The 27,547-nt window shown below is 40.1% G+C and overlaps 1 protein-coding gene and 2 long non-coding RNA genes across 22 annotated transcripts in view; 1 reads left to right on the forward strand and 2 right to left on the reverse strand.

Moving 5' to 3' along the window:
- The window catches only part of TNIK (TRAF2 and NCK interacting kinase), a 659,967-nt gene that overhangs the window by 56,273 nt on the left and 576,147 nt on the right, over positions 1-27,547 (reverse strand). For 11 of the 20 annotated variants that reach the window (XM_063916233.1, XM_063916232.1, XM_063916239.1 and 8 more), the window contains 3 exons: positions 15,090-15,254; positions 8,257-8,535; positions 6,996-7,102 (listed from right to left, as the gene is read on the reverse strand). In XM_063916233.1, the coding sequence (XP_063772303.1) occupies positions 6,996-7,102; positions 8,257-8,535; positions 15,090-15,254 (551 nt within the window). The remainder of the gene's footprint in view (positions 1-6,995; positions 7,103-8,256; positions 8,536-15,089; positions 15,255-27,547) is intronic. The other 9 variants (XM_063916236.1, XM_063916235.1, XM_063916244.1 and 6 more) reach the window with 1 other exon arrangement.
- LOC134909413 (uncharacterized) lies at positions 607-2,296 on the reverse strand. Its single transcript, XR_010175927.1, has 4 exons — positions 2,265-2,296; positions 1,845-1,916; positions 1,144-1,239; positions 607-933 (listed from the first exon to the last, which is right to left on the reverse strand). It is a non-coding gene; the product is annotated as an uncharacterized LOC134909413 (long non-coding RNA).
- LOC134909412 (uncharacterized) lies at positions 5,075-6,672 on the forward strand. Its single transcript, XR_010175926.1, has 4 exons — positions 5,075-5,106; positions 5,454-5,525; positions 6,129-6,224; positions 6,437-6,672. It is a non-coding gene; the product is annotated as an uncharacterized LOC134909412 (long non-coding RNA).

Below are 27,547 nucleotides of genomic sequence, written 5' to 3' on the forward strand. Positions count from 1 at the left end.
GATCCAGGTGTCGGTATGCTGACCGCCGGGATCCCGGCAGCCGGCATACCATACCTAACGCCTTCTAACTACTGTACTAGAGAGAACACACTTTTAAGTGATTGCAGTGCTGTCACTGAGCTCAATAGTCCTATTGTACTTCTGTTATGTAAGGTTGAATAAACACTGGTATTTAAATGATGCAGATTAATGTAGTCCACACCCATCTGCATTTCACTTGTATTGTGGTACTTGCACTTGCTGAACTGTAATTGAAATAAAAATCAATATTTCATATGTATTATTCATTTTAAAATAAAACCTTGTAATAGACAGTGTGTATGAGTACTGTATGTAGCTAAAGTCAGGGGAATGTTTCACAGTTGTGAGAGTGACTAAATGTTGAACTTGCTGATCTTTTCTAATACATCAGTTTTTTGGGGGAAACGGTTATAACAACATGTTTAGGTTAAAGAACAGCGAGCAACACTAGAATAGTGATTGATATACTGTATATTATATATATATATATATATATATATATATACATATATATACACACACACACATATATATATATATATATATATATATATATATACACATACAATGTAAAAGTGAGGAAAATGGCGCCCAGGGATTGAAGCAACCCTTAATACTAAAGATAGTCCTCAAGAGGTTTCACAAACAATATTGATCCAATATCTAAAGCATGGACTGTTCTTTCATAAAAAATGTATTAAAAATACAATAGCATATTATGTGTCCATCATTATTACATAAGCATTAAGATGTATTATCTCCTATATTGATCCAACACTGGGATGTAGAAGAATATAGGCAATTTTCTGCTGTAACCTTGTTCCTCCTCATTAGATATTCGGAGATAACATCAAGGATAAAACGGTAACCCAACGCGTTTCGTCTATTAGCTAGACTTCATCAGGGGTGCGTCTAAAAGTTATAGGACAACCATTCAATATGTTACAATATTACATACAAATTAAAAATCCAAACAGTCCAAGAAACAGGTATGAGCAAGACATGGTATAACAAAGCAAAAAAAGACAAAAAAACAAACGGATCATTGACAATCTACATCGTCTATACAGGCAGATAACACAATTAAGATCAATAAATGGCATAATTTAATATTAAGCGTACCTTAAATGGCAAATACGAAGACTAAACCTAGACCGTTGAGCAGGTAAGTTCAAAGTGAACGTTCAAAACGTCATATAGAAGGAGTATCAATTCAACCTAATTTAGAACATAATTAATTCATAATTTGATCGTCAATCCAAGACCTCATTAACAGGTTTTTTATGGCTAGATAATGCACCACATACCTCATGGGTCTAATGATTCAAATTTCATACACCTCTCATGAGAGAACATTCATAAGAGAGTTGGAAATGACGATTTCGTATACAGTCATGCAGGGCAGGAACCTAATGAGTTAATTATCAATTATTTAATCACTAGCTCCATTAGAATAGAACGATGTATATGAAGGGGATAGGAGACCTATTATTATAAACAGTTCTTATTTAAACTTAGTAGGTGTAAGGAACAGCATCTTATCCATTATTTTTAAACTAAACTAATCAGAAGAATTGGGGTTGTTTATTATAATTACTGCTAATGACCATAATTGAGGTCCCCTGGTCTAAGTGGGAAACTACCAACGGACATGTATTCAAAGGATTTCCTGATTAGATAATTCTCAAGAGTACAAATCAATGGTGTATCGTTATATGGTTCTATGTGTACAACATATTGTAATTGACCTAATCTAGCCCTTAGAGCAGCTACTATGCTAGTTCTTATTTTACATAAAAAAAAGATCCCAAATGGTAACGTACCTTAAAGGTCAATTAAAGATGAAACAATGCAGATACAAATAAAATTCTTAAAATTTCATATGGATGTGGAACCTAAAAGGTTAATTAAATGTCAACAATTAGGACCTATAGTGGGTTAACCCTAATCAGAATTATCATCTAAACAATTCTTTTACTTGAGACAACTAAACCGAGGCTCATAATTATACAGATAAGAGGGATCAATTGTAAAATGCTTACATATCAGAATAGCCACTAGTAAAAGGCTAATCTGGACTGTATAGAAGGTGTGATACATACTAGTGTGATTACAAAAAATATGCATCACTGCTTATATAAATATTCCCAATATTGTATAAGATAGAAAAAAGTTCACAGCTTTAAATCAGCTAAACGGAGTCCTGTTCAGAATGTCATGGGCAAAAGTAAAAGGAATCTCACCTTCCCAGATACAATCAGTAATGATCCAGCATCCATGCAATGAGGCATGTGAGCTGGATATGGGCTTATATAGGAGGAGACCAGATGATCTCACTTCCCTCCCCTTCTGATTAGTGTTTCAATTATCTATAAAAAACCTATTTTAACCCTAGTAATTTGATCTATATAAGTGTCTAATTTTATAGACAGTGCACACCTGTGCGACAAAATGTAAATAACTTTAGTAAGTTTAATTAAATGTGCCACATTATACTTAATTAGTTATGTAACCCATAGTGCCCTATTGAGACTAGTGTTAACATAGTGGAGTAGTTTTGAGTGACTATTATATGTACCAATAGCAGCCTGTCTATGGGAGGGACCTACAGTTTTCAGTGATCCAACGTGCAGGTTAATAAGTCTGCCCTCTTATTGAATATTAAAAAGGTCCCCTCGCTGACTTGAGTAGCGCTGGGAGCATAGATGTTTATATCCCACAAGCGCCGGGGCAGTAAACATTATACTCCAGCGTGGTTGGATATTAGGAGCATTGGGTCCGTGACGATTACATCATTTGTCACGTGACCGCATCACTCGGTCAAAGGCGCTAGACGGAGTGGCTTGCGCTCCTGCTCCATGGTAACCTGAAAGGCTCTGCCTCATACGTCACGTGTCCACATCACGTGATCGGAAGGCGCTGAATGGAGCACACGTAACACACACGTCTTAGGCTCCCATACAATCGTCCGCATTGGTTGAGCAGTTTGCCGATAGAGGATATAGAAAAGACGAGCTTAGGAATGATCAGATTCGAGCATCTAAATTAGATAGGAAGAGATTCTTTACAACTGAAGGAAGAAACAAAGAACATCGAAATACCTTTCGTCACACAATTTAACCAAGAGAACGCTAAAATCAGATATATCTTGAATAAACATTGGCATCTTTTACTCAATGACCCAATACTTGGACCACATCTTCCAGAGAGACCCAACATGGTATTTAGGAAGTCAAGAAATCTGAAGAATATCTTGGCTCCAAGCCAGCTACAATCTTGTCAATTACCTAAAGTTAGTACTCCTAAACATCCTCTAATGACCAGAATGGGATTAGTCCCATGCAATAAGTGCATATGTTGTCAACACATAGACAAGAAGGCAAGATGAAAGAATGAGAACCTACAAGTTGAGGACCATTGTTACTTGTAACACGAACTATGTAGTTTATAAAATTACTTGTACTTGTAATCCCTCGTACATTGGCAAAACTAAAAGGAGTTTGAAAATAAGAATCCAGGAACACCTCCGAAATATTAAGAATAAATTTCAAAAACACAGTCTTCCCAGACACTTTCAGGAACATCATAATTCTAGTATCCAGGACCTTACGTTTACAGTCCTAGATCATATTCAGGAAAATAAAAGAGGAGGAGATAGAGATGTATATTTGGCCCAAAGAGAATCCTATTGGATTTATACCCTGAACACCCTCATTCCTAATGGCCTCAACGAGAACATAGATATGTCTTGTTTCTTATAGGATGTAGGTATAGGTCCCTCTCTCCCCTCTTGTGCTCTTCCATTCCTCTTTCTTCTTTTTTCTTTTTCCTATACATACGTAACTTATATGACACCTATGCCCACTAGGTTAGATATGGGTACACATTGGAGAATAGGGCAAACGTATAGGAGGTTTTTTTCATACACATATCAGTGTGTTTATTGGTCATTGTATGTAATGTTTATAACATATCAACTGCTGTTCATTTGTAAAAATGGAGTCCTGTTCATTAAAACATGGCCAGTAGACTGTGTTTTTAATATAACATAGTTTAAGTCATTCCTTACTATCTTAGAAATTAAAACCAATAAGAATTTCTTGAATAAGGAGGGTATATGTCACTAGATTAGATGTCACTATATGAGATTAATTTACACTAAACTAATCTATATCTTAATTAGATTTAGCTTATTTAAAATATTATATTTAATTTATTTAATGTTTTTACACTCATGTAGTTTCCCATAATAGGCTTGAATAACCAGTATGTTATTATCACACATATAAATATATATTTTTGGGTATTAGATTGGATCTTGTGATCAGATCAAACAAGGAAATCATTGTATGGGAGCCTAAGACGTGTGTGTTACTATGGAGATGGAGCGCAAGCCGCTCCATTCAGCGCCTTTCCGATCACGTGATGTGGACACGTGACATATGAGGCAGAGCCTTTCAGGTTACCATGGAGCAGGAGCGCAAGCCGCTCCGTCTAGCGCCTTTGACCGAGTGATGCGGTCACGTGACAAATGATGTAATCGTCACGGACCCAATGCTCCTAATATCCAACCACGCTGGAGTATAATGTTTACTGCCCCGGCGCTTGTGGGATATAAACATCTATGCTCCCAGCGCTACTCAAGTCAGCGAGGGGACCTTTTTAATATTCAATAAGAGGGCAGACTTATTAACCTGCACGTTGGATCACTGAAAACTGTAGGTCCCTCCCATAGACAGGCTGCTATTGGTACATATAATAGTCACTCAAAACTACTCCACTATGTTAACACTAGTCCCAATAGGGCACTATGGGTTACATAACTAATTAAGTATAATGTGGCATGTTTGATTAAACTTACTAAAGTTATTTACATTTTGTCGCACAGGTGTGCACTGTCTATAAAATTAGACACTTATATAGATCAAATTACTAGGGTTAAAATAGGTTTTTTTATAGATAATTGAAACACTAATCAGAAGGGGAGGGAAGTGAGATCATCTGGTCTCCTCCTATATAAGCCCATATCCAGCTCACATGCCTCATTGCATGGATGCTGGATCATTACTGATTGTATCTGGGAAGGTGAGATTCCTTTTACTTTTGCCCATGACATTCTGAACAGGACTCCCTTTAGCTGATTTAAAGCTGTGAACTTTTTTCTATCTTATACAATATTGGGAATACTCATATAAACAGTGATGCATATTTTTTGTAATCACACTAGTATGTATCACACCTTCTATACAGTCCCGATTAGCCTTTTACTAGTGGCTATTCTGATATGTAAGCATTTTACAATTGATCCCTCTTATCTATTTAATTATGAGCCTCGGTTTAGTTGTCTCAAGTAAAAGAATTGTTAGATGATAATTCTGATTAGGGTTAACCCACTATAGGTCCTAATTGTTGACATTTAATTAACCTTTTAGGTTCCACATCCATATGAAATTTTAAGAATTTTATTTGTATCTGCATTGTTTCATCTTTAATTGACCTTTAAGGTACGTTACCATTTGGTATCTTTTATATGTAAAATAAGAACTAGCATAGTAGCTGCTCTATGGGCTAGATTAGGTCAATTACAATATGTTGTACACATAGAACCATATAACGATACACCATTGATTTGTACTCTTGAGAATTATCTAATCAGGAAATCCTTTGAATACATGTCCCTTGGTAGTTTCCCACTTAGACCAGGGGACCTCAATTATGGTCATTAGCAGTAATTATAATAAACAACCCCAATTCTTCTGATTAGTTTAGTTTAAAAATAATGGATAAGATGCTGTTCCTTACACCTACTAAGTTTAAATAAGAACTGTTTATAATAATAGGTCTCCTATCCCCTTCATATACATCGTTCTATTCTAATGGAGCTAGTGATTAAATAATTGATAATTAACTCATTAGGTTCCTGCCCTGCATGACTGTATACAAAATCGTCATTTCTAACTCTCTTATGAATGTTCTCTCATGAGAGGTGTATGAAATTTGAATCATTAGACCCATGAGGTATGTGGTGCATTATCTAGCCATAAAAAACCTGTTAATGAGGTCTTGGATTGACGATCATATTATGAATTAATTATGTTCTAAATTAGGTTGAATTGATACTCCTTCTATATGACGTTTTGAACGTTCACTTTGAACTTACCTGCTCAACGGTCTAGGTTTAGTCTTCGTATTTGCCATTTAAGGTACGCTTAATATTAAATTATGCCATTTATTGATCTTAATTGTGTTATCTGCCTGTATAGACGATGTAGATTGTCAATGATCCGTTTGTTTTTTTGTCTTTTTTTTTGCTTTGTTATACCATGTCTTGCTCATACCTGTTTCTTGGACTGTTTGGATTTTTAATTTGTATGTAATATTGTAACATATTGAATGGTTGTCCTATAACTTTTAGACGCACCCCTGATGAAGTCTAGCTAATAGACGAAACGCGTTGGGTTACCGTTTTATCCTTGATGTTATCTCTGAATATCTAATGAGGAGGAACAAGGTTACAGCAGAAAATTGCCTATATTCTTCTACATCCCAGTGTTGGATCAATATAGGAGATAATACATCTTAATGCTTATGTAATAATGATGGACACATAATATGCTATTGTATTTTTAATACATTTTTTATGAAAGAACAGTCCATGCTTTAGATATTGGATCAATATTGTTTGTGAAACCTCTTGAGGACTATCTTTAGTATTAAGGGTTGCTTCAATCCCTGGGCGCCATTTTCCTCACTTTTACATTGCATTCTATCTTCAGTTCCTCCTAACAAGGAACTTAGTGATACTATGCAGCCCATCTAAGAAACATTCAACAATATTACGTTAGTCTCTAATATAACAGCGCAGAGGGAGAGTTTTTTTCGTTTGGTATGTGTATATATATATATATATATATACATACATATATACGCATATATACACACACACACACACACACACACACACACTTGTTTACCTTGCTCTTATAGGTTGTGTGCTCAGTCTGTTCCCCAGATTGCTGCCGTTTCCGGGGCAGTTCTTGCGTGCTAGTGCAGGAGATATGGAAGTGGTCCTTTGAGGCACCTGGGATTAGAAAAGTTCAGTCGTTGATCATGTTACTCTCTTGTACGATATGTGAGTTTCAGTCATTTGAGAAAGTAAGCCTTCCCAAAACAGAACATCTATGTTAAAGGGACAATGTACAGATGCACTAGAAATAGTGCATCTGTTACCGAGTAATATTTCAACCTGGATTTTAAATTAGACATGGATGGAAGTAGCTGAGGGTGTAGAGCAGGGGTTGGCAATAAGCAGCCCTCCAGCAGCTGTTATACAACACATCCCAGCACACCCTGCCACAGTTTAAAAATGACTTGATAGCAAAACTGTGGCAGGGCATGCTGGGATATGTAGTCTCTCAGCAGCTGGAGGGTTGCTTAATCCCCAGGTGTAGAGGGGTAGCGTTCCAGATGTTAGGAACATCCAAGGAGGAAGGTTTTACAGCATGACTTGGCATGGTAAGAATTGTTGAAGAAAAGAGACAGCTTTGAGAAGAATAAGAAACTCACAAAGACAAATAAGACAATGATGAACTAGGCAAGTATGTATGTATATTACATAAGACTTGTGCATAAGTGTGTGAGCACATAGCATATTTTACTCTGGTCATTCTTTCGGGTGTGGTCCTAAAGCTAGCCCTGACCTAGAGGTCAGCTTCTCTACCTGGGAGGGGATTACATTTTAAATGCAAATTAAAGGTGTTTAATGAATACAATAGTTGAGAAATTTGCAGAAAACAAAGAATCCTTGAGGCTGGGCTGCAAGCATTAATGTTGCTGAATACACAAGTATATGTAGTGGAGATAACAAGCTACAACATCTGTCTTTCTGATAAAGCCTGGATAATGTGCACTAAGAGCAACAAGTTATGCTTTTCAAAGCAAATGTAATTAGAAAGCTTAAGTAACATAGAAAATAATTACATTTCTATCCTGCTGTGAGAGAATCACCTCCAATGTTTAGGGATGGGAGAACTAATTGTCCGATTGTATTGGCTGGTTGCATTAAATAATTACTTTGTAATGCAGTAAATTTCTCATTTTTACAACACAATCTTAAATTAAACTGACACATTGTGCGCAGTTATATAGCAAACACACATCAGTGACACAGCTAATGACACCTTTATCAGTGTAGAAGTGGCAAAACTAGCATTTCAATATATTCTCAGTTTTTACCAGAACTGTAGGCTGTTGCAAATAAAAGTTTAGGTTCTTGACCTTTGGTGGAAGATCTTCCTCCTGGCGTAACCAAGAACTTCGATCAAACTTTTCAATACGTGGAGGAAGAGGAGGATTCTCGGAGGTCGGGTCAGAATTCTGCCTAGGCATCTCTGGGCGGTGAGAAATCCTTTCTTCCTGGAATGCAGACATGCCCTTGGCAGACTGCTCATGTAATGACTGAGATGCTGACAGGGACGGTCCTGGGGTTTTCACAGATACCAAAAGTGGAAGTTGCTAAAGAAATCATGGAAATCATATTAGGGTCTTGCTTCAAGATGCAGCAAATAAAATGTTCAATGTGTTTTTTGTGAACCCCTTCTCCACCCCCCTCCAAAAAAAACCCAAACACCTAATTTTTAGACGCATATAATATAAATGTTTTAACAGTCAGATACAACACAGCCATGCTGTACTCTGCACTGCGTACATTGGTTCCAGAGAGCAGTACCTATCCCAAGGAGACAATAAATCATTTACTGTAACAGGCAACTCATTTGCTTATTCTAATTTACAGGCATATTAACAAAATAATATATAAAAATATCACAAAAGCCAAATGTGAACAAATTATCAGAGAATAAATTGTTTGGACATCTTCACTTAATACTCTATTTTATATGATATGTCTTTGAGATTGGTAATATTATATAGTGTTATAAGGTGTTTAGGGGATAGAGAGGGGATTTGGATAGAAATGGTTACAAAAACAATTTAAATTATAACAGATTAAATACACTGATAATTCTAGAGCGCAGAAAGAATAGTAGAAGCATTTTACATGAAATTATAATAATATAATCAGCCGACTGCCCATATACATGCTGCAGAGGCCGCCGGCGATTGACGGCTCAACTGGGAGGACGCATGTAAATGCACGCCCAGTTTGTGATGTTAGTCACGATGGATCAGGCAGTGTGTATACACAACACACTGCCCGATATGCCTATAGCTATATCTGCAGATCGATTGGTCTGCAAATATATATCGATCAACGTGTACCCACCATTACGGTACTAGGCCTAAACTCGATCCCTTAAGAGAATCTGTGAAATAAGTTGAAATTAGCTGCTCACTTCCCCAGTCCAGCCTGATGGTACACGATCAGTGTTGCTAAGAAAATTTTTAGAGTTATAACGGTACCTTACTTATTAATGATATCTATAGTCTGCTTTGTTATCTACATTATAGACCCCTGATTCATATATGAGGTTTGTTTATAGCTTTTCATTGAATCGAGTTGGACCGCCATTTGGCAACAGTTTCATTAGAGATGTTACAGTCCCTTTTGCTGAGACTTTAATGTATACCCCACCCCACACACATACACACTTCCCCAAATACTAAATCGGAATTAATCTTAAACTGGGTACATTTGTTCGATCCCAGCTGATCGGGTAAAACGTTCCCGATCAGCCGGGCTTTGTGTGTATCCAGCTGTGACCTCCTGTGAGGTGGGGGCAGCAGCGGGGAGTATTGACTTCACTATGTGGATCGGGAGGTCGCATGTGCAGCACATAAGAGGCTACCTCCAGGACTCGACCGTTGCAGGAGCGTTATAAACCATTATTGGCTAACGCTCCTGCATCAGTGCTGCATACATACCTATACAATCAACTGCCCTTTACCCGATATCGGGAGAATGGGACGACTGTTGTATAGGTGTGTAGCTAGCTTATTCCATCATCATATTCATGTAAATCATACTACATACTATAATATCTTATAAATATTAGGTAAGTGCAAGTTCTTTGGAATTCTAAATTATTCTTAATAGTAATATTTGTCTAGAATTGCAGAGTATGATTTTATGTTTTAGTGCTATAATGAATATTCTATGAAACAATCCTTTTCAGTATGAGTCTCTTCTATTGTATCTTTCAATATGTGGGTAGTACCAGTTGCTCCTCCACACTTTCAGGCACCACTGTATTGCTCCCCTAAAACCTTGGGGCACCATCTTCTTTCTTCCAGCTTGGAAATACATTTTTGAAACATAAATAACTAACTAAATAAATAAATAAATGTAATGAGAACATGCTCCATGCAGGTCTGGGACACAACTGCCCGTTAGCTTCCAATTAATACTCTGCTGTGCCCCCGCATTGGTCAGTAGTGGGGCGACCCCACTATTTACAATGTGCTAAATGGCAACAACAATATTTTAAATATGTTTTAAAGGGAACATTTTAAAATAATTTTGCACTGTGATTTAAACGAATATGCAACTGAAAGATCTTTAGTGTCCTGATCAGTATAAAAAGCAGAGAATTGTAGAATTTAAAGTACAAATCAGTGAGGTTTCCAACTACAGTGACATGACCTGTGACATGAAATTACACTGACGTGTGCTGGTGTTTTTGAAGCTCACTCAAATGACAACAGAAGTGAGTTGCTTAGCTCCTGAGCTACACGACTGCAAGTATGTTAGCTTAGTAGCATTTTGCAATATATTTGCAATATATTCTTTTTGCTGACAGAACACTGCAATTTAAACAGATAAATAATTAAAGCTACAGTATATAATAGTTACTGTACCTTACTAATTCAATGTGGCTACATAAAGTATAGCGTACAAATTAAAATCAGCAAGACAGACCTTCTCTGCTCCCTAAACATGAAGTTTCCATAAATGGCTTATACCCATGAGACTTTACACTTTTCAGTTTGCATGAAATATTAACTTTTGATGTCTTGAGGCCAATGGTAAAATCCATTTTCCTTTGCTACACGTGTTTATTTGCTTTCTTCAGATCTAAAGATCAAAGATGCAATTGTTTCAACTGTACAGTGATGTGATTGTTTAAAGGATAAACGTACTACGTCTGGAGCTGGATTCACACTGATAAGGTGATGTATGCATGATGTGCCTCTATTGTGGACTTAGCCAATCTTTGTATTGTTTGCATCCTTTTCGTCAACCACTAGGGGAAGTAGATAACATTTTCATTTGTATTATTGGAAACCGTAGTCGGGTAAAAAAGTAGTGTGAACAGTTGTGGACAGGTAGTACTAAAAACATTGGATGCTTAATGATTTTCATATGTATATATGGTAATTTTTTTCCACCATTTCCCTATATGTTTATATAAATATAAATAGGACACATCAACTTGCACAATATACAGTATACAATGTAAATACACACACAAATGGATAAAACTGTACTCTAAGAAATAACAGAAGCCCTAAAATATATGTATTGCATGTCAACCGGCTTCCTTTTTGGGGCCTATATGCTATGTACAAATGTTCTTATTTTATCTATGTTTTCCAGTAAACATTGCTTAAATTATGTACATGATCCTCATCAGTACTGAGCCTTGCTTTCATAGTTCTGAAACATGACGGTGATAAAGAACGATTTGCTACAGCCGGGGTCAGTGACTATTAAACGGGTGTGATACGTGTGAACGGCGTTCTGAATGCTGGTGGTCAGCGGCATCCCAAAACTCTAACAGATGCCCTCATGGCAAATAAAAAAATAATAATATATATATATGATATGGCTGAAGGTCCAATAAATCAAAACTTGTTTATAAGTTTTATGTATTTTAATAAAAAATAAATAAATTTAATGAATAAGAAACTTGACCGGTCAATAAAATACCTAACAATCAATATTCATATACAATATTATAAGCTTCCTAAGGAGGTGGATCAAAGCATATTCTGTGCACAGTATAATATCAGAAACGGATAAAAATCAGTCCATATATTCCATTTTAAAAAATTACAAATACCAGCTGTAGTACGAACCCACAAAGCAAATGGTTATCCTTGAAAGTTACTTTGTATTAGAGTTCCTCAATATGTTACCACTCAGCAAGGAAACATGGTATTGTAAGAAAGCCGCTCCACACTGAAGCCTTACGTGTAACTTCTACCAGCACTGATAGCACGGGGGAGTCTCAGTACCAATCGAGGCAGTCTCTGGCTGCGGGAACCACCACCTGTGTCGGCGCCTGCTATGTTGGATATCACCCGACTTCCAAGCTCTGTGAGTCCACATCTCTAAGCGCCGCTTGCAAACATCAAAGTAGCGATCCCTCTCCTCCCAATATTGATCTGGTTGGAAAAAGTAGCAGTAGGCGGCAATGCCAATGTGGGTTTGAAGCTGGTACAGGGGTCCAAAAGTGCTGCTTCTGACATGTTTCGCTCCTCTCACGGGGGCTTTATCTTTGATTGGTACCGAGACTCCCCCGTGCTATCAGTGCTGGTAGAAGTTACACGTAAGGCTTCAGTGTGGAGCGGCTTTCTTACAATACCATGTTTCCTTGCCGAGTGGCAACATATTGAGAAACTCTAATACAAAGTAACTTTCAAGGATAAACATTTGCTTTGTGGGTTCGTACTACAGCTGGTATTTGTAATTTTTTAAAATGGAATATATGGACTGATTTTTATCCATTCATGATATTATACTTATCTGTGCACAGAATATGCTTTGATCCACCTCCTTAGGAAGCTTATAATATTGTATATGAATATTGATTGTTAGGTATTTTATTGACAGGTCAGGTTTCTTATTCATGACATTTATTTCTTTTTATTAAAATATATAAAACCTATAAACAAGTTTTGATTTATGGGACCTTCAGCCATATCATACACATACATTATATATATATATATATATATATATATATATATTTATTTATTTATTGCGCAAGAGGGCATCTGTTAGAGTTTTGTGGTTACTGGCACTTGGTTTTCCCAGTGCTGTTTTTTTTGACTTGATAACCCCAAGTCAAGTACTCTCCTGCAGCATATTGAATTTATTATAGATTATTGGTACACGATCACCAAGTTGTGGTGGTGATAGATTAGCGCCTGGTTTCAGTTTGTTTTTACTGGTCAGCGGCATCCCGATGGTAAGAATCCTGACATGTGTCTGGTGAGAATATTTACCTCCCCCTTTCCCCAGCCCTCTTTTCCCACAATTGTACATTTATGTTTTAAAAACACTGCTCCTAAATAAATTTGTATCTATTGTCTAATAATAAAAGTCATGTTACTCTGAGTTATACAGTACCTTGAATCTTATGTACCCGGGGATGCTCTAACCATATGTCAGAACCTGGTATCTGATCAAGTCTCAGGTTAAAGTATATTATAGAATACAAAGTGGCTGGCAACTGTCTGTATTATAGACACCCCCCACCCCACGAAACCCAAAATTATAAATGTTACTTCAGTGCTGATTGGTTGCCATAGTGAACGTCTCCATTGTCTCACTTCTCCACATTTTTCACTGCTTCATGAATAGACCCCTAGATCGGGATGCGGTTATGTGTTAGGCGGTCGGGGGACTGCCGGTCACTATACAGACGCCGGAATCCCATATGGTGGAAAGCCTGACAGTCGTCATGCCGACTGACAGGGACACTATTTCCACTCGTGGGTGTCCACAACACCCATAGAGTGGGAATAGAACCTGTGACGAGCCACTGAGTCCGCTGCGTGGCAAGCGCAGCAGCCCAGCAAGGGGCTTCGTTGCTCTTGCCCCCCACACCATCTAAACACTGGGATCTCGGCGTTGGTATGGTGACCAACTGGCGGCATCCCAACTCCTGGTCACCCATACCCAACCCCCCTAGATCTTATCTGCACAAAGAATGTAAATGGAGTAGTACAGTGGGTGGGGTGCAAATGGGCTTTGGGAAAAGAATACATTTATATTCCTTAACTCGTAAAGACCTTGTGTTTGTGCACCTGGTGATCCACAAATGTCAACTTCATAGGACTGAAACCAGCATTAAAAAAATCCTTTTTTATATCCAGACCCGAGAATCAGAAACTAGACTGCCCTATCCACTCATCAAAGCTTTGGAAAGGCTTAGAATTTGGTTTGGGAATCCATAGAATGGTAGTTAATGCACAGGTATACAGCTGAATTTCTTCTTGTATGTTAGCACAGTACGATCACCATGCGATTTGCTACCTCCAAGCTAAGAAACAGCTGCCGTTTACTAACACAGGATGGTAAACCATTGTTCCATGCATTTCAGTTACACATGTAATACCCCTTTCACACAGAAAACCATATTACCTGGTAAAGCACTTTTACACGGTAATTTGCGGATCAACATGGCAATTGCGACCCAGGTTGACCCTTACACACAGGAGAAATACCCGCGCTGATCGGAAAATTACAGGGAGAACTGCTTTTCCCGGTAAGGCTGGTACCAGCAAAACGACCCAGTACTCAAACGTTGGGTAAAAGCCGGTATTTACAGGTTTTCCTGTGTGAAAGTGGTATATATTTTATTTACCTATTGATTAATGACACTCAGACTTTTGTTATTAATTTATAATCAGTTCGCAAGTTCAAGGAACATGACGTGATGGTGACTATATTGATTTGGGCTGTTTCTGCTCAACACGGAGAGCAGGGATTCATTTGTAAGCAATCTTTAAAAGAAAGTATATAATTTCTGAGCCATGCAAATATAATTTGTTCATTTACATTAACCCGGGAGATGGATTATATTAATTTGCATATGGAGCGTGCTTTTCTATATTTATGGGGAAGATTTTAAAGGAATTTGGGTTACGTGGAGACAGGAGGAAAAAGTAAATAAGTAGTAGGAAGGGTAACAAATTCAATTATTCAATATCTAAGTTGAGAAAAGTGAGAGAGAGTGTAAATTCCTACTAATAAATACAATGCCGGCATTTGATTTATTTACATCGAGTTTAAAAACAAAAGAACAAAATAAAGAACAATTTTTAAAAAGTTAATTAGCTTTACTGAAAATGAGCGCAAAGCACTGTGGTATAAGCTGTACCTGTGGGTCTATTGATCTGTGCATTGGCGGCGTCCGTGCTGACTGCACTCCACTGATGCTAAAGGACTCTGATCTCGGAGGCAAATTCGGGTCAGATATCCTGTTAGCTACCTTATGCGGCATTGCAGGGGAGCTCTGACGGTTGAGTCGGGATCGTTCTTCTACCTGTGCAACAGAAAACCCGTCAAATACACAAAGAAAAACATACTCCAAGTTAAGGCTATATCATACTCTCCAAACCAGTTTATTACAATGAACTATTAAACAAATTATATATTGGTCAATATATAGAAAACCCATGTATTATTAAATGTTTAAAATAAATCAGAAAGACAAAAATATCATGGGCAATTCCTAATGCATAAGCCTGTATATTGACCATTATTCTACTGGTTTGAAAAGTGGAGTTAACAGCTCAACCTGTTACTCCGGTAATGAGCGCCCATTGCACACACACATACAGGAGCCACACATCTGCCCCCTGTGGGTGACAGCACGCCAAGTATAAAATGTGGAGTACTGTGGAAAAAAGAAACAGTGGTGGTGACATTCTCCATGAAAAAGTGCAGGTACTCGTTGGGAACTGAAGTCATTGTTAAATATACTGTATGAGTGTTTAAGTGAAAGACTGTTGTGCAATCAATACGTGATTATAATGTGCATTAAAGCAAATATTGTAGAGTTAGTTTTCCCCCTATATATAGACCCATTAAATGACTCTAGCTCGCATATCTTTAGAAGAGACTAAGCTCATAGTAGTATTTGCTCATAATGTGGCTCTATTTCCTATGTGCTCTCCTACATATGTGACTGCAGCTTTGTAGTACGATCTCCAATGACGCAATGCTCCAATTTAATCACCTTACAGAAAATTCAGATGATTACTCTGATTCAGCAGATGACTTCAATGTGATGAGTAAATAATCGTTCATTTGGGAGATTTTAGGCAAATCTGGGCAGATAATTTTTATTGAAAGAGAACACAGTAATGTTTTATTTCTTATGAGGCAATTTATGTAATTACATGAAGGGCTAAAAGAGATTTTAAGCAAGTGATCATGGACAATCAACTGCTTACACAAAAAAAATGCCCATTTTATAGCAGCTTGGTTTCTATGGGGTGAGCTACATAGTTAATTTCTAATCACTGTGTAGTGTGAACATCTTTGATTACGCAATACTGTAATTTAGTCACATCACATGATCTACAAGCGATTAATCACAGCCATTGGCTATAATGAGATGAGCGAGTAATTGCTTATTCACACAATTAATTTTAAGGCAATTCAGGCCAGGAATCGCTACATTGATTAGTGTGCTAATATTTCAGAGATAATAATCTAAGGCAATTAAAACACAAGAAATAAAACCCTTAACTTCCAAGGAATTAATCACATGGATTTAATTAAGAGACTAAAAATTACCCATATGGTTGCATTTTAGGGAATCACTAAACTTAAAATACAAGATGACCTATACAACAGTACTACCACTATTATTTTTTTTATATATATATATATATATATATATATATATATATATATATATATATATCTCAAAAAAATAAAGGGAACACTAAAATAACACATCCTAGATCTGAATGAATGAAATATTCTTATTAAATACTTTGTTCTTTACATAGTTGATTGTGCTGGCAACATCACACAAAAATTGTCAATGGAAATCAAATTTATTAAGCCATGGAGGTCTGGATTTGGAGTCACACTCAAAATTAAAGTGGAAAAACACACTAATGGCTGATCCAACTTTGATGTAATGTCCTTAAAACAAGTCAAAATGAGGCTCAGTTGTGTGTGTGGCCTCCACGTGCCTGTATGACCTCCCTACAACGCCTGGGCATGCTCCTGATGAGGTGACGGATGGTCTCCTGAGGGATCTCCTCCCAGACCTGGACTAAAGCATCCGCCAACTCCTGGACAGTCTGTGGTGCAACGTGGCGTTGGTGGATGGAGCGAGGCATGATGTCCCAGATGTGCTCAATTGGATTCAGGTCTGGGGAACGGGCGGGCCAGTCCATAGCATCAATGCCTTCGTCTTGCAGGAACTGCTGACACACTCCAGCCACATGAGGTCTAGCATTGTCTTGCATTAGGAGGAACCCAGGCCAACCGCACCAGCATATGGTCTCACAAGGGGTCTGAGGATCTCATCTCGGTACCTAATGGCAGTCAGGCTACCTCTGGCGAGCACATGGAGGGCTGTGCGGCCCCCCAAAGAAATGCCACCCCACACCATTACTGACCCACTGCCAAACCGGTCATGCTGGAGGATGTCGTAGGCAGCAGAACGTTCTCCTTGGCGTCTCCAGACTCTGTCACATGTGCTCAGTGAGAACCTGCTTTCATCTGTGAGGAGCACAGGGCGCCAGTGGCGAATTTGCCAATCTTGGTGTTCTCTGGCAAGTGCCAAACTTCCTGCACGGTGTTGGGCTGTAAGCACAACCCCCACCTGTGGACACCGGGCCCTCATACCACCCTCATGGAGTCTGTTTCTGATCGTTTGAGTAGACACATGCACATTTGTGGCTTGCTGGAGGTCATTTTGCAGGGCTCTGGCAGTGCTCCTCCTGTTCCTCCTTGCACAAAGGCGGAGGTAGCGGTCCTGCTGCTGGGTTGTTGGCCTCCTCCACGTCTCCTGATGTACTGGCCTGTCTCCTGGTAGCGCCTCCATGCTCTGGACAGACGCAGCAAACCTTCTTGTCACAGCTCGCATTGATGTGCCATCCCGGATGAGCTGCACTACCTGAACCACTTGTGTGGGTTGTAGACTCAGTCTCATGCTACCACTAGAGTGAAAGCACTGCCAGCTTTCAAAAGTGACCAAAACATCATCCAGAAAGCATAGGAGCTGAGAAGTGGTCTGTGGTCACCACCTGCAGAACAACTCCTTTATTGGGGGTGTCTTGCTAATTGCCTATAATTTCCACCTGTTGTCTATTCCATTTGCACAACAGCATGTGAAATGGATTGTCAATCAGTGTTGCTTCCTAAGTGGACAGTTTGATTTCACAGAAGTGTGATTGACTTGGAGTTACATTGTGTCGTTTAAGTGCTCCCTTTATTTTTTTGAGCAGTGTGTGTGTGTATATATATATATATATATATATATATATACAGTGGCGTCATGAGGGGGGGGGGGGGGTGGGGGGTGGGGGGGGTGCGGCCCGCACCAGGATGTCACCCTTCAATGGGGTGACACCAAAACGAGCCGCACACGCACCCCCCATCCAGTAAGGCTCGCAGGGGGTTTCTATATACCCAGCAATTCCCCCTTGACCAACCAATTTGTTTCCCGTGTAATAGAGCTGGCAACCGCGGGCCGCGATTTAAGCCCCGCCCCTGCCATTAAGCCCCACCCCTTTGAAGACCCGCGAATCGCAGGTTGTGCAGAGAGAGCAGATTCCGCTTTCCGACTCCGCCTTGGTCCCTCCGGCCGCTCACTGCTTCTTCCAGAGAGTGAGACTGCAGCTTCCACAGCCATCACTGAACCATGTGGGTACTTTTGCCACCTGTGCACATATTTCTGTTTTTTTTGTTGTTGTTGCTAAATGACAAATCACAGACATGACACAGGTAATTTGTGGGGCAGCCAGAATGTATGCTGCATGCTGTAATTAACTGGTTTTAAGCAGTATTTTGCATTAATTACTGTGGAGTTTAGTTACTGTATGCTCATTTAAAACTGATGCGCAACATACATAGGAGCCAATTAAAATGTAACTCTTGGGGCAGGAATCATGCAGTCATACAGTGCTCAGAGCACACTCACTTATGAACATATACTGTGACACCCGTGACCCGCAGTACACAATGGGGATTATTCAGAGATGGACACAGATCTTGATTCCGCAGCAAGATCTGCATCCATCTACTCACATGCTGGGGGCCGCCCAGCATGTGTGTTGTGCCACCCCACAATGCGTCCGCAATTTAATTGTGAATGCATCGATCTGTGATCAATCCCTGCCTGCGCAGTAGGTAGCATGTGGAACGATCAGTGACACTCAAAGTCTTAAAATAGGAAACATAAAGAAATATCCAATGTTTCGGTACATAATTGCCCCTTTAACAAGGTGTGACAGTAGTGCAGAAGGGAAGAGCAAAGTGCGTTGGGTACGATATGCTGGCGTTTGGGATGCCGGCAGTCAGAAGACCATCCGCAGCATCCCAATAGTGAGAATCCTGACAGGAGCTAGGTAAGTATACTTACCTTCCTCCAATGGCCCCCTAACCCTCCCTGTCCACAGGGAGAGGTATGTCCTCTCCACGTGTCCACTGGTCCCCAGCATCCACAAATAACAAATGCACATGCCCGTTCACACTGGCACAGGGGCCATTGGGAGAGGGCTATCTGCGGAAGTTACAGGCGAGCTGAAAGGTACAGACAAAAGTGGGAGAGCGTACAACGTCCGGACACGCCTGCGTTGTCTGGACCACTTTCCCCAAACAGTGCATCAATGCCTCATCACCACCCCCTGCCAGCACTTACACTGCATTCTGAAGAGAATGCAGTTTAAGACCTTGCACATGCGTGCACCGGCATATTGTGATTTTAGCACTTCAGCGAACCATGCTGAATCAGCCCCTTTGTTAGCTGCGGGAGTGTAAGAGGACACATCTGTAAATGCGAGTCTGCAAATGCATTGTTTTGTCATGAAACAGACTTCCGCATGAATGTAAATACCTAAGAAATGTGAGATCCAATAAAAAGAAAAAAAAAAAAAACAAATTGCAGTACTCGCAGTGAGGGGTTGCAAATTTTCTACAAAATATGACCTGGGAGAAGTGAATTAAAAAGTGGGGAGAACTTTATGTCCCCCCCAAAAAGTTACTCCTATGTTAGCAAAATCATGTAGAAAGTTGTGAGCATAAGCAGAGTTCTGGACCCTTTTAAAAGGTGTCACAATGCTGATTTGTGCATTTTTTTAAATAATTAACTGAAAAATGCTTATAAATATTATTTACTTACAAAGCAATTAAACAAAAAATGCTAGATAAAATTTGAATTTGGGGTAATTTGAGGCAGCATTCATTTATTTTTTAAATAAACAGAATCAATTATTTTTTGATGAAATAATTTCATTACATTTTGGGTGCATAATCTAATGAAAAAGATGATTTTGGTGTAATTTGAGGCCATTTTTTTTTTTTATAACCCAAGGATTCTATGTGGTGTGATACGGGAGGAGGTCCATGGGGGGTGACACCATGAGTTACCCCACCGGGTGACACCAACCCTAGTGACGCCTCTGTATGTATGTATGTATATATATATATACACACATATATATATATATATACACACATATATATATATATATATATATACATATACACACAAACATACAGTATAAGCTATATATATATATATATATATATATATATATATATATTTTGCCAACTTATTAGAACTGAAAGTATCTAAAATGAAGCAGTTATTTTAAGGGCATATTTCCCAGTGCACACTTCCTGTCCATAATCGCTTTGAAGAACATTTCAGTCAAATGTTTTTAGCCTCAGTTTACAGAATATGGTTGAAAACCACATGGAATTATCTGTGTAGCAAATGCACATGAATGTCAACTATCTCAGGTTAAGGTAGGTAGCTCTTAGCTTAGACATATTGTAGTAAGGAGCCATTATCATGTGGCTCCTTGCTGGTTAATCGTAGACCCAGATTGGGGTAATTGAGGTGTGAGGTGTGGTGCCTCTGGACTGGCTGAGCTGGATGGCTTTAGTGTGGCATACCTTTACATTCTATTAACACTTTTCACTTATTCATTTTTTAACACTATTTCTCTATTTTAATTACATTTCATTTTTGTATCACCTTCTCTATAGCTTCGGCTTCCTAAATACTAATTTAGTAACACTGTAGTTTTTTTTACTGGTATGCTACGCTGGGCTTTCTGGCTTATGCTGGTGTTTTGGGGTGCCACACCCTGCACCTAGATATAGTGCTAGGGACCCCAAATATACAGAGACGCCTTGATGCGGCTTGGGGCTTAACCACACATTTGCGCAAATATGTGTAACTAAGATCTCTGAATTCTATTATCATGTGGGATTTATATATGGTTACTGTTATCATTCAGGGTGCTGGGGGAAACAAAATGCCTTTTTTTTTTTTGCTCAGAAATACCCCTCCCTTTCGAGCACCTGAATGATATCACTAAGCTAATTGAGCATCTACCATTATATATATATACACACACATATATATATATATATATATATATATATATATATATATATTTATATATATATATATATATACACACACACACACAGTTGTACTCATAAGTTTACATACCCTAGCAGAATTTGTGATTTTCTGGCCATTTGTCAGAGAATATGAATGATAACTTACAAACTTTTCTTTCACTCATGGTTAGTGGTTGGGTGCAGCCATTTATTGTCAAACAACTGTGTTTGCTCTTTTTAAATCATAATGACAACAGAAACTACCCAAATGACCCTGATCAAAAGTTTACATACCCTGGAGATTTTGGCCTGATAACATGCACACAAGTTGATACAAACGGGTTTGAATGGCTACTAAAGGTAACAATCCTCACCTGTGATCTGTTTGCTTGTAACCAGTGTGTGTGCAAAAAAAGTCAGTGAGTTTCTGGACTTCTGAAAGACCCTTGCATCTTTCATCCAGTGCTGCACTGACGTGTCTGGATTCTGAGTCATGGGGAAAGCAAAAGAATTGTCAAAGGATCTGCGGGAAAAGCTAATTGAACTGTATAAAACAGGAAAGGGATATAAAAAGATATCCAAGCAATTGAGAATGCCAATCAGCAGTGTTCAAACTCTAATTAAGAAGTGGAAAATGAGGGATTCTGTGGAAACCAAATCACGGTCAGGTAGACCAACAAAAATTTCAGCCACAACTGCCAGGAAAATTGTTCGGGATGCAAAGAAAAATCCACAAATAACTTCAGCTGAAATACAGGACTCGCTGAAAAAAAGTGGTGTGGTTGTTTCAAGATGCACAATAAGGAGGCATTTGAAGAAAAATGCGCTGCATGGTCGAGTCGCCAGAAGAAAGCCATTACTACGCAAATGCCAGAAAGCATCCTGCTTACAATACTCCAAACAGCACAGAGACAAGCCTCAAAACTTCTGGAACAAAGTCATTTGGAGTGATGAGACCAAAATTGAACTTTTTGGCCACAACCATAAACGTTACATTTGGAGAGGAGTCAACAAGGCCTATGATGAAAGGTACACCATTCCTACTGTGAAACACGGAGGTGGATCGCTAATGTTTTGGGGATGTGTGAGCTACAAAGTCACTGGAAACTTGGTCAAAATTGATGGCAAGATAAATGCAGCATGTTATCAGAAAATACTGGAGGAAAATTTGCACTCATCAGCCCGGAAGCTGCGCATGGGACGTACTTGGACGTTCCAACATAACAATGATCCAAAACACAAGGCCAAGTCGACCTGTCATTGGCTACAGCAGAATAAAGTGAAGGTTCTGACCTCAATATCATTGAACCACTCTGGGGAGATCTCAAACGTGCAGTTCATGCAAGACAGCCCAAGAATTTACAGGAAGAATGGGCAGCTTTACCATCTGAGAAAATAAAGAGCCTCATCCACAACTACCACAAAAGACTTCAAGCTGTCATTGATGTTAAAGGGGGCAATACACGGTATTAAGAACTGGGGTATGCAAACTTTTGATCAGGGTCATTTGGGTAGTTTGTTGTCATTATGATTTAAAAAGAGTAAACACAGTTGTTTGATAATAAATGGCTTCACCCAACCACTAACCATGAGTGAAAGAAAAGTTTGAGTTATCATTCATATTCTCTGACAAATGGCCAGAAAATCACAAATTCTGCTAGGGTATGTAAACTTATGAGCACAACTGTATTATATATATATATATATATATATATATAATATATAGTATAAACAATATATATATTTATTTTGCCAACTTATTAGAACTGAAAATAAGATTTTAAACCTACCGGTAAATCTTTTTCTCGTAGTCCGTAGAGGATGCTGGGGACTCCGTAAGGACCATGGGGATAGACGGGCTCTGCAGGAGACATGGGCACTTTAAGAAAGACTTTAGATCTGGTGTGCACTGGCTCCTCCCTCTATTCCCCTCCTCCAGACCTCAGTTAGAGAAACTGTGCCCAGAGGAGATAGACAGTACGAGGAAGGGATTTTTGTTAATCCAAGGGCAAAATTCATACCAGCCACACCAATCACACCGTATAACTTGTGATATACTATCCAGTTAACAGTATGAAACATAGCATCAGTCCAAGACCGATGAGACTATAACATAACCCTTATTTAAGCAATAACTATATACAGGTCTTGCAGAAGTAGTCCGCACTTGGGACGGGCACCCAGCATCCTCTACGGACTACGAGAAAAAGATTTACGGTAGGTTTAAAATCTTATTTTCTTTTACGTCCTAGAGGATGCTGGGGACTCCGTAAGGACCATGGGGATTATACCAAAGCTCCCAAACGGGCGGGAGAGTGCGGATGACTCTGCAGCACCGATTGAGCAAACAGGAGGTCCTCCTCAGCCAGGGTATCAAACTTATAGAACTTTGCAAAGGTGTTTGACCCCGACCAAGTAGCAGCTCGACACAGTTGTAATGCCGAGACACCTCGGGCAGCCGCTCAAGAAGAGCCCACCTTCCTAGTGGAATGGGCCTTGACCGATTTAGGTAACGGCAATCCCGGCGTAGAATGCGCCTGCTGAATCGTGTCACAGATCCAGCGAGCAATAGTCTACTTTGAAGCAGGGGCACCAATCTTGTTGGTTGCATACATGACACTCAGTGCTTCTGTTTTTCTGACTGTAGCCGATCTGGCCACGTAAATTTTCAAAGCCCTGACCACATCAAGGGACTCTGGATCCTCCAAGTCAGTAGTAGCCACAGGCACCACAATAGTTCATATGAAAGGATGAAACCACTTTTGGCAGGAATTGAGGACGGGTCCGCAATTCCGCTCTATCCATATGGAAAACCAGATAGGGGCTTTTATGTGATAAAGCCGCTAATTCAGACACTCGCCTAGCCGAAGCCAAGGCTAATAACATGACCACCTTCCAAGTGAGATTTTTCAACTCCACCGTTTTAAGTGGTTCAAACCAATGTGACTTAAGGAAACTTAACACCACGTTAAGGTCCCAAGGCGTCACCGGAGGTACAAAAGGAGGCTGAATATGCAGTACTCCCTTCACAAAAGTTTGTACTTCAGGGAGAGAGGCCAATTCCTTTTGAAAGAAAATGGATAAGGCCGAAATCTGAACCTTAATAGATCCTAATTTTAGGCCAAAATTAACTCCAGTTTGCAGGAAGTGAAGGAAACGGCCCAGATGGAATTCTTCCGTAGGAGCATTCCTGGCCTCACACCAAGAAACATATTTTTGCCATATACGGTGATAATGTTCAGATGTCATGTCCTTCCTAGCCTTTATTAGCGTAGGAATGACCTCATCCGCTAGGATCCGGCGTTCAACCGCCATGACGTCCAACGCAGCCGCGGTAAGTCTTGGAATAGACATGGCCCCTGTTGCAACCGGTCCTGTCTTAGAGGAAGAGGCTACGGATCTTCTGTGAGCATTTCCTGCAGATCCGGATACCAGGTCCTTCGTGGCCAATCTGGAACAATGAGGATTGTTCTCATTCCTCTCCCTCCTACCATTCTCAACACCTTGGGTATGATAGGAAGAGGGGGAAATACATAGACCGACTGGAACACCAACTGTGTCACTAGGGCATCTACAGCTACTGCCTGAGGGTCTCTTGACCTGGTGCAATACCTCTGTAGCTTCTTGTTGAGGCGGGACGCCATCATGTCTATCTGTGGCAGTTCCCACTGACTTGCAATCTGTGCGAAGGCTTCCTAAAGAAGTCCTCTCTTGGATGCAGGTCGTGTTTGCTGAGGAAGTCTGCTTCTCAGTTGTCCACTCCAGGAATGAACTGCTGAAAATGCGCTTACATGATTTTCCGCCCAGCGGAGAATCCTGGTGGCTTCTGCCATTTCCACTCTGCTCTTTGTGCCGCCTTGGCGGTTTACATGAGCCACTGCGGTGATGTTGTGTGACTGGATCAGAACCGGTAGGTCGCGAAGCAATGTTTCCGCTTGCCGAAGGGCGTTGTATATGGCCCTCAGCTCCAGGATGTTGATTTGAATACAAGTTTTTTGACTTGACCCAAAGACCTTGGAAGTTTCTTCCCTGTGTGACTGCTCCCCCACCTCGGAGTCTCGCGTCCGTGACTACCAGAATCCCGTCCTGGATGGCGAACCTGCGACCCTGCAGAAGGTGAGCACTCTGCAGCCACCATAGGAGAGACACCCTGGCCCTAGGGGACAGGGTGATTAACTGATGCATCTGTAGATGTGATCCGGACCACTTGTTCCGTAGATCCCATTGGAAAGTCCTCGCATGGAACCTGCCGAAGGGAATGGCCCCGTAAGATGCCACCATCTTTCCCAGGACCCAAGTGCAGTGATGCACTGACACCTGTTTTGGCTTTAATAGGTTTTTTACCAGAGTCATTAGTTCCTGGGCCTTCTCTATCGGAAGATAAACCCATTTCTGGTCCGTATTCAGAATCATACCCAAGAAGGGCAGATGAGTCACCAACTGTGACTTCGGGATATTGAGAATCCAGCCGAGTTGCTGTGACACCTTCAGCGAAAGTGACATGCTGTTCAACAACTGCTCTTTTGATCTCGCCCTTATTAGGAGATCGTCCAAGTATGGGATAATTGTGACTCCTTGCTTGCGTAGGAGCACCATCATTTCAGCTTATTACCCTGAAATTGGTAATGACAATACTATACCGTAATTCTCAGGTACGCCTGATGGGGTGGATAAAGGGGAACATGAAGGTATGCAGCCGTTATGTCTAGATACACCATAAAATCCCCCCCTTCCAGGCTGGCGATGATCGCTCCGAGCGATTCCACCTTGAATTTGAACCTTTTCAAGTATAGGTTCAGAGATTTTAATTTTAAAATAGGTCTGACCGAACCGTCCGGTTTCGGGACTACAGCCAAGGTTGAGTAATATCTCCTTCCTTGTTGAAGGAGGGGAACCTTGAGCACCACCTGTTGGAGATACAATGTGTGAATTGTATTTAATATTATCTCCCATTCTGGGGGAGAAACCGGTAGGGCCGATAAGGAAAACCGGCGAGGAGGCACCTCTTCGAATTCCAGCTTGTAACCCTGAGAAACAATTTCTGTTGCCCAGGGATCCAGATGTGGCTGAAGAGTCGAAGACGTGCTCCCACTGGGGCGGACTCCCTTAGCGGAGCCCCAGAGTCATGCGGTGGATTTAGTAGAGGCCGGGGAGGACTTCTGTTCCTGGGAACTAGCTGTGCCCTTACCTCTGGTAAGAAAGGACGGTCCTCGTACTTTCTTGTTTTTCTGCGACCGAAAGGACTGCATTTGATAATGTCGTGCTTTCTTAGGCTGTGAGGGAATATAAGGCAAAAGATCAGATTTACCAGCTATAGCTGTGGAGACCATGTCCGAGAGCCCTTCTCCACACAATTCCTCACCCTTGTAAGGTAAAACCTCCATATGCCTCTTTTAGTCGGCATCACCTGTCCATTGCATGTTCCACAGGACACGTCTAGCAGAAATCGACATAGCGTTGACTCTAGAACCCAGTAGACCAATGTCTCTTTGAGCATGTCTTATATATAAGACAGCATCTTTTATATATCCTAGGGTCAATAACATGGTATCCTTATCTAGGGTTTCAATCTCCGCTGATAAAGTATCTGTCCACGCTGCTACAGCGCTATAAACCCCTGCCGACACAATCGCCGGTCTGAGTAGTGTACCAGAATGTGTGTAAATGGACCTCAAAGTACTTTTCTGCATGCTATCTGCAGGATCCATGAGGGTAGCTGTATCTTGGTATGTCAGCGCTACCTTTTGGGTAAACGTGTCAACGCCTTGTCCACCCTATAAGAGGATTCCCATCGTATCCTGGCCCTAGCAGGGAAAGGATACGCCATGAGAATTCTTTTGGGAAACTGCAGTTTCTTGTCTGGAGATTCCCGCTCTTCTTTCACACAATTCATTTGGTTCATGAGAGGGGGGAAATGTTATCTCAGCTTTCTTCCCCTTAAACATGTGTACCCTCGTGTCAGGGACAGATGGGTCATCAGTGATATGCAAAACATCTTTTATTACAATAATCATATATTGAATACTTTTCTGCCAGTTTTGGCTGTAACTTTGCATCATCGTAGTCGACACTGGAGTCAGACTCCGTGTCGGTATCAGTGTCTATTATTTTGGATAGTGGGCGTTTTGAGACTCTGAAGGTCCCTGCGACATAGGGACAGACATGGGTAGATTCCCTGTCTGTTCTCTAATCTTTTGTGCAATAAATTTACCTCAGCACTTAATTCCACATATC

The sequence above is a fragment of the Pseudophryne corroboree genome, chromosome 4 (assembly GCF_028390025.1).
Source record: "Pseudophryne corroboree isolate aPseCor3 chromosome 4, aPseCor3.hap2, whole genome shotgun sequence".
Classification (NCBI taxonomy): domain Eukaryota; kingdom Metazoa; phylum Chordata; class Amphibia; order Anura; family Myobatrachidae; genus Pseudophryne; species Pseudophryne corroboree.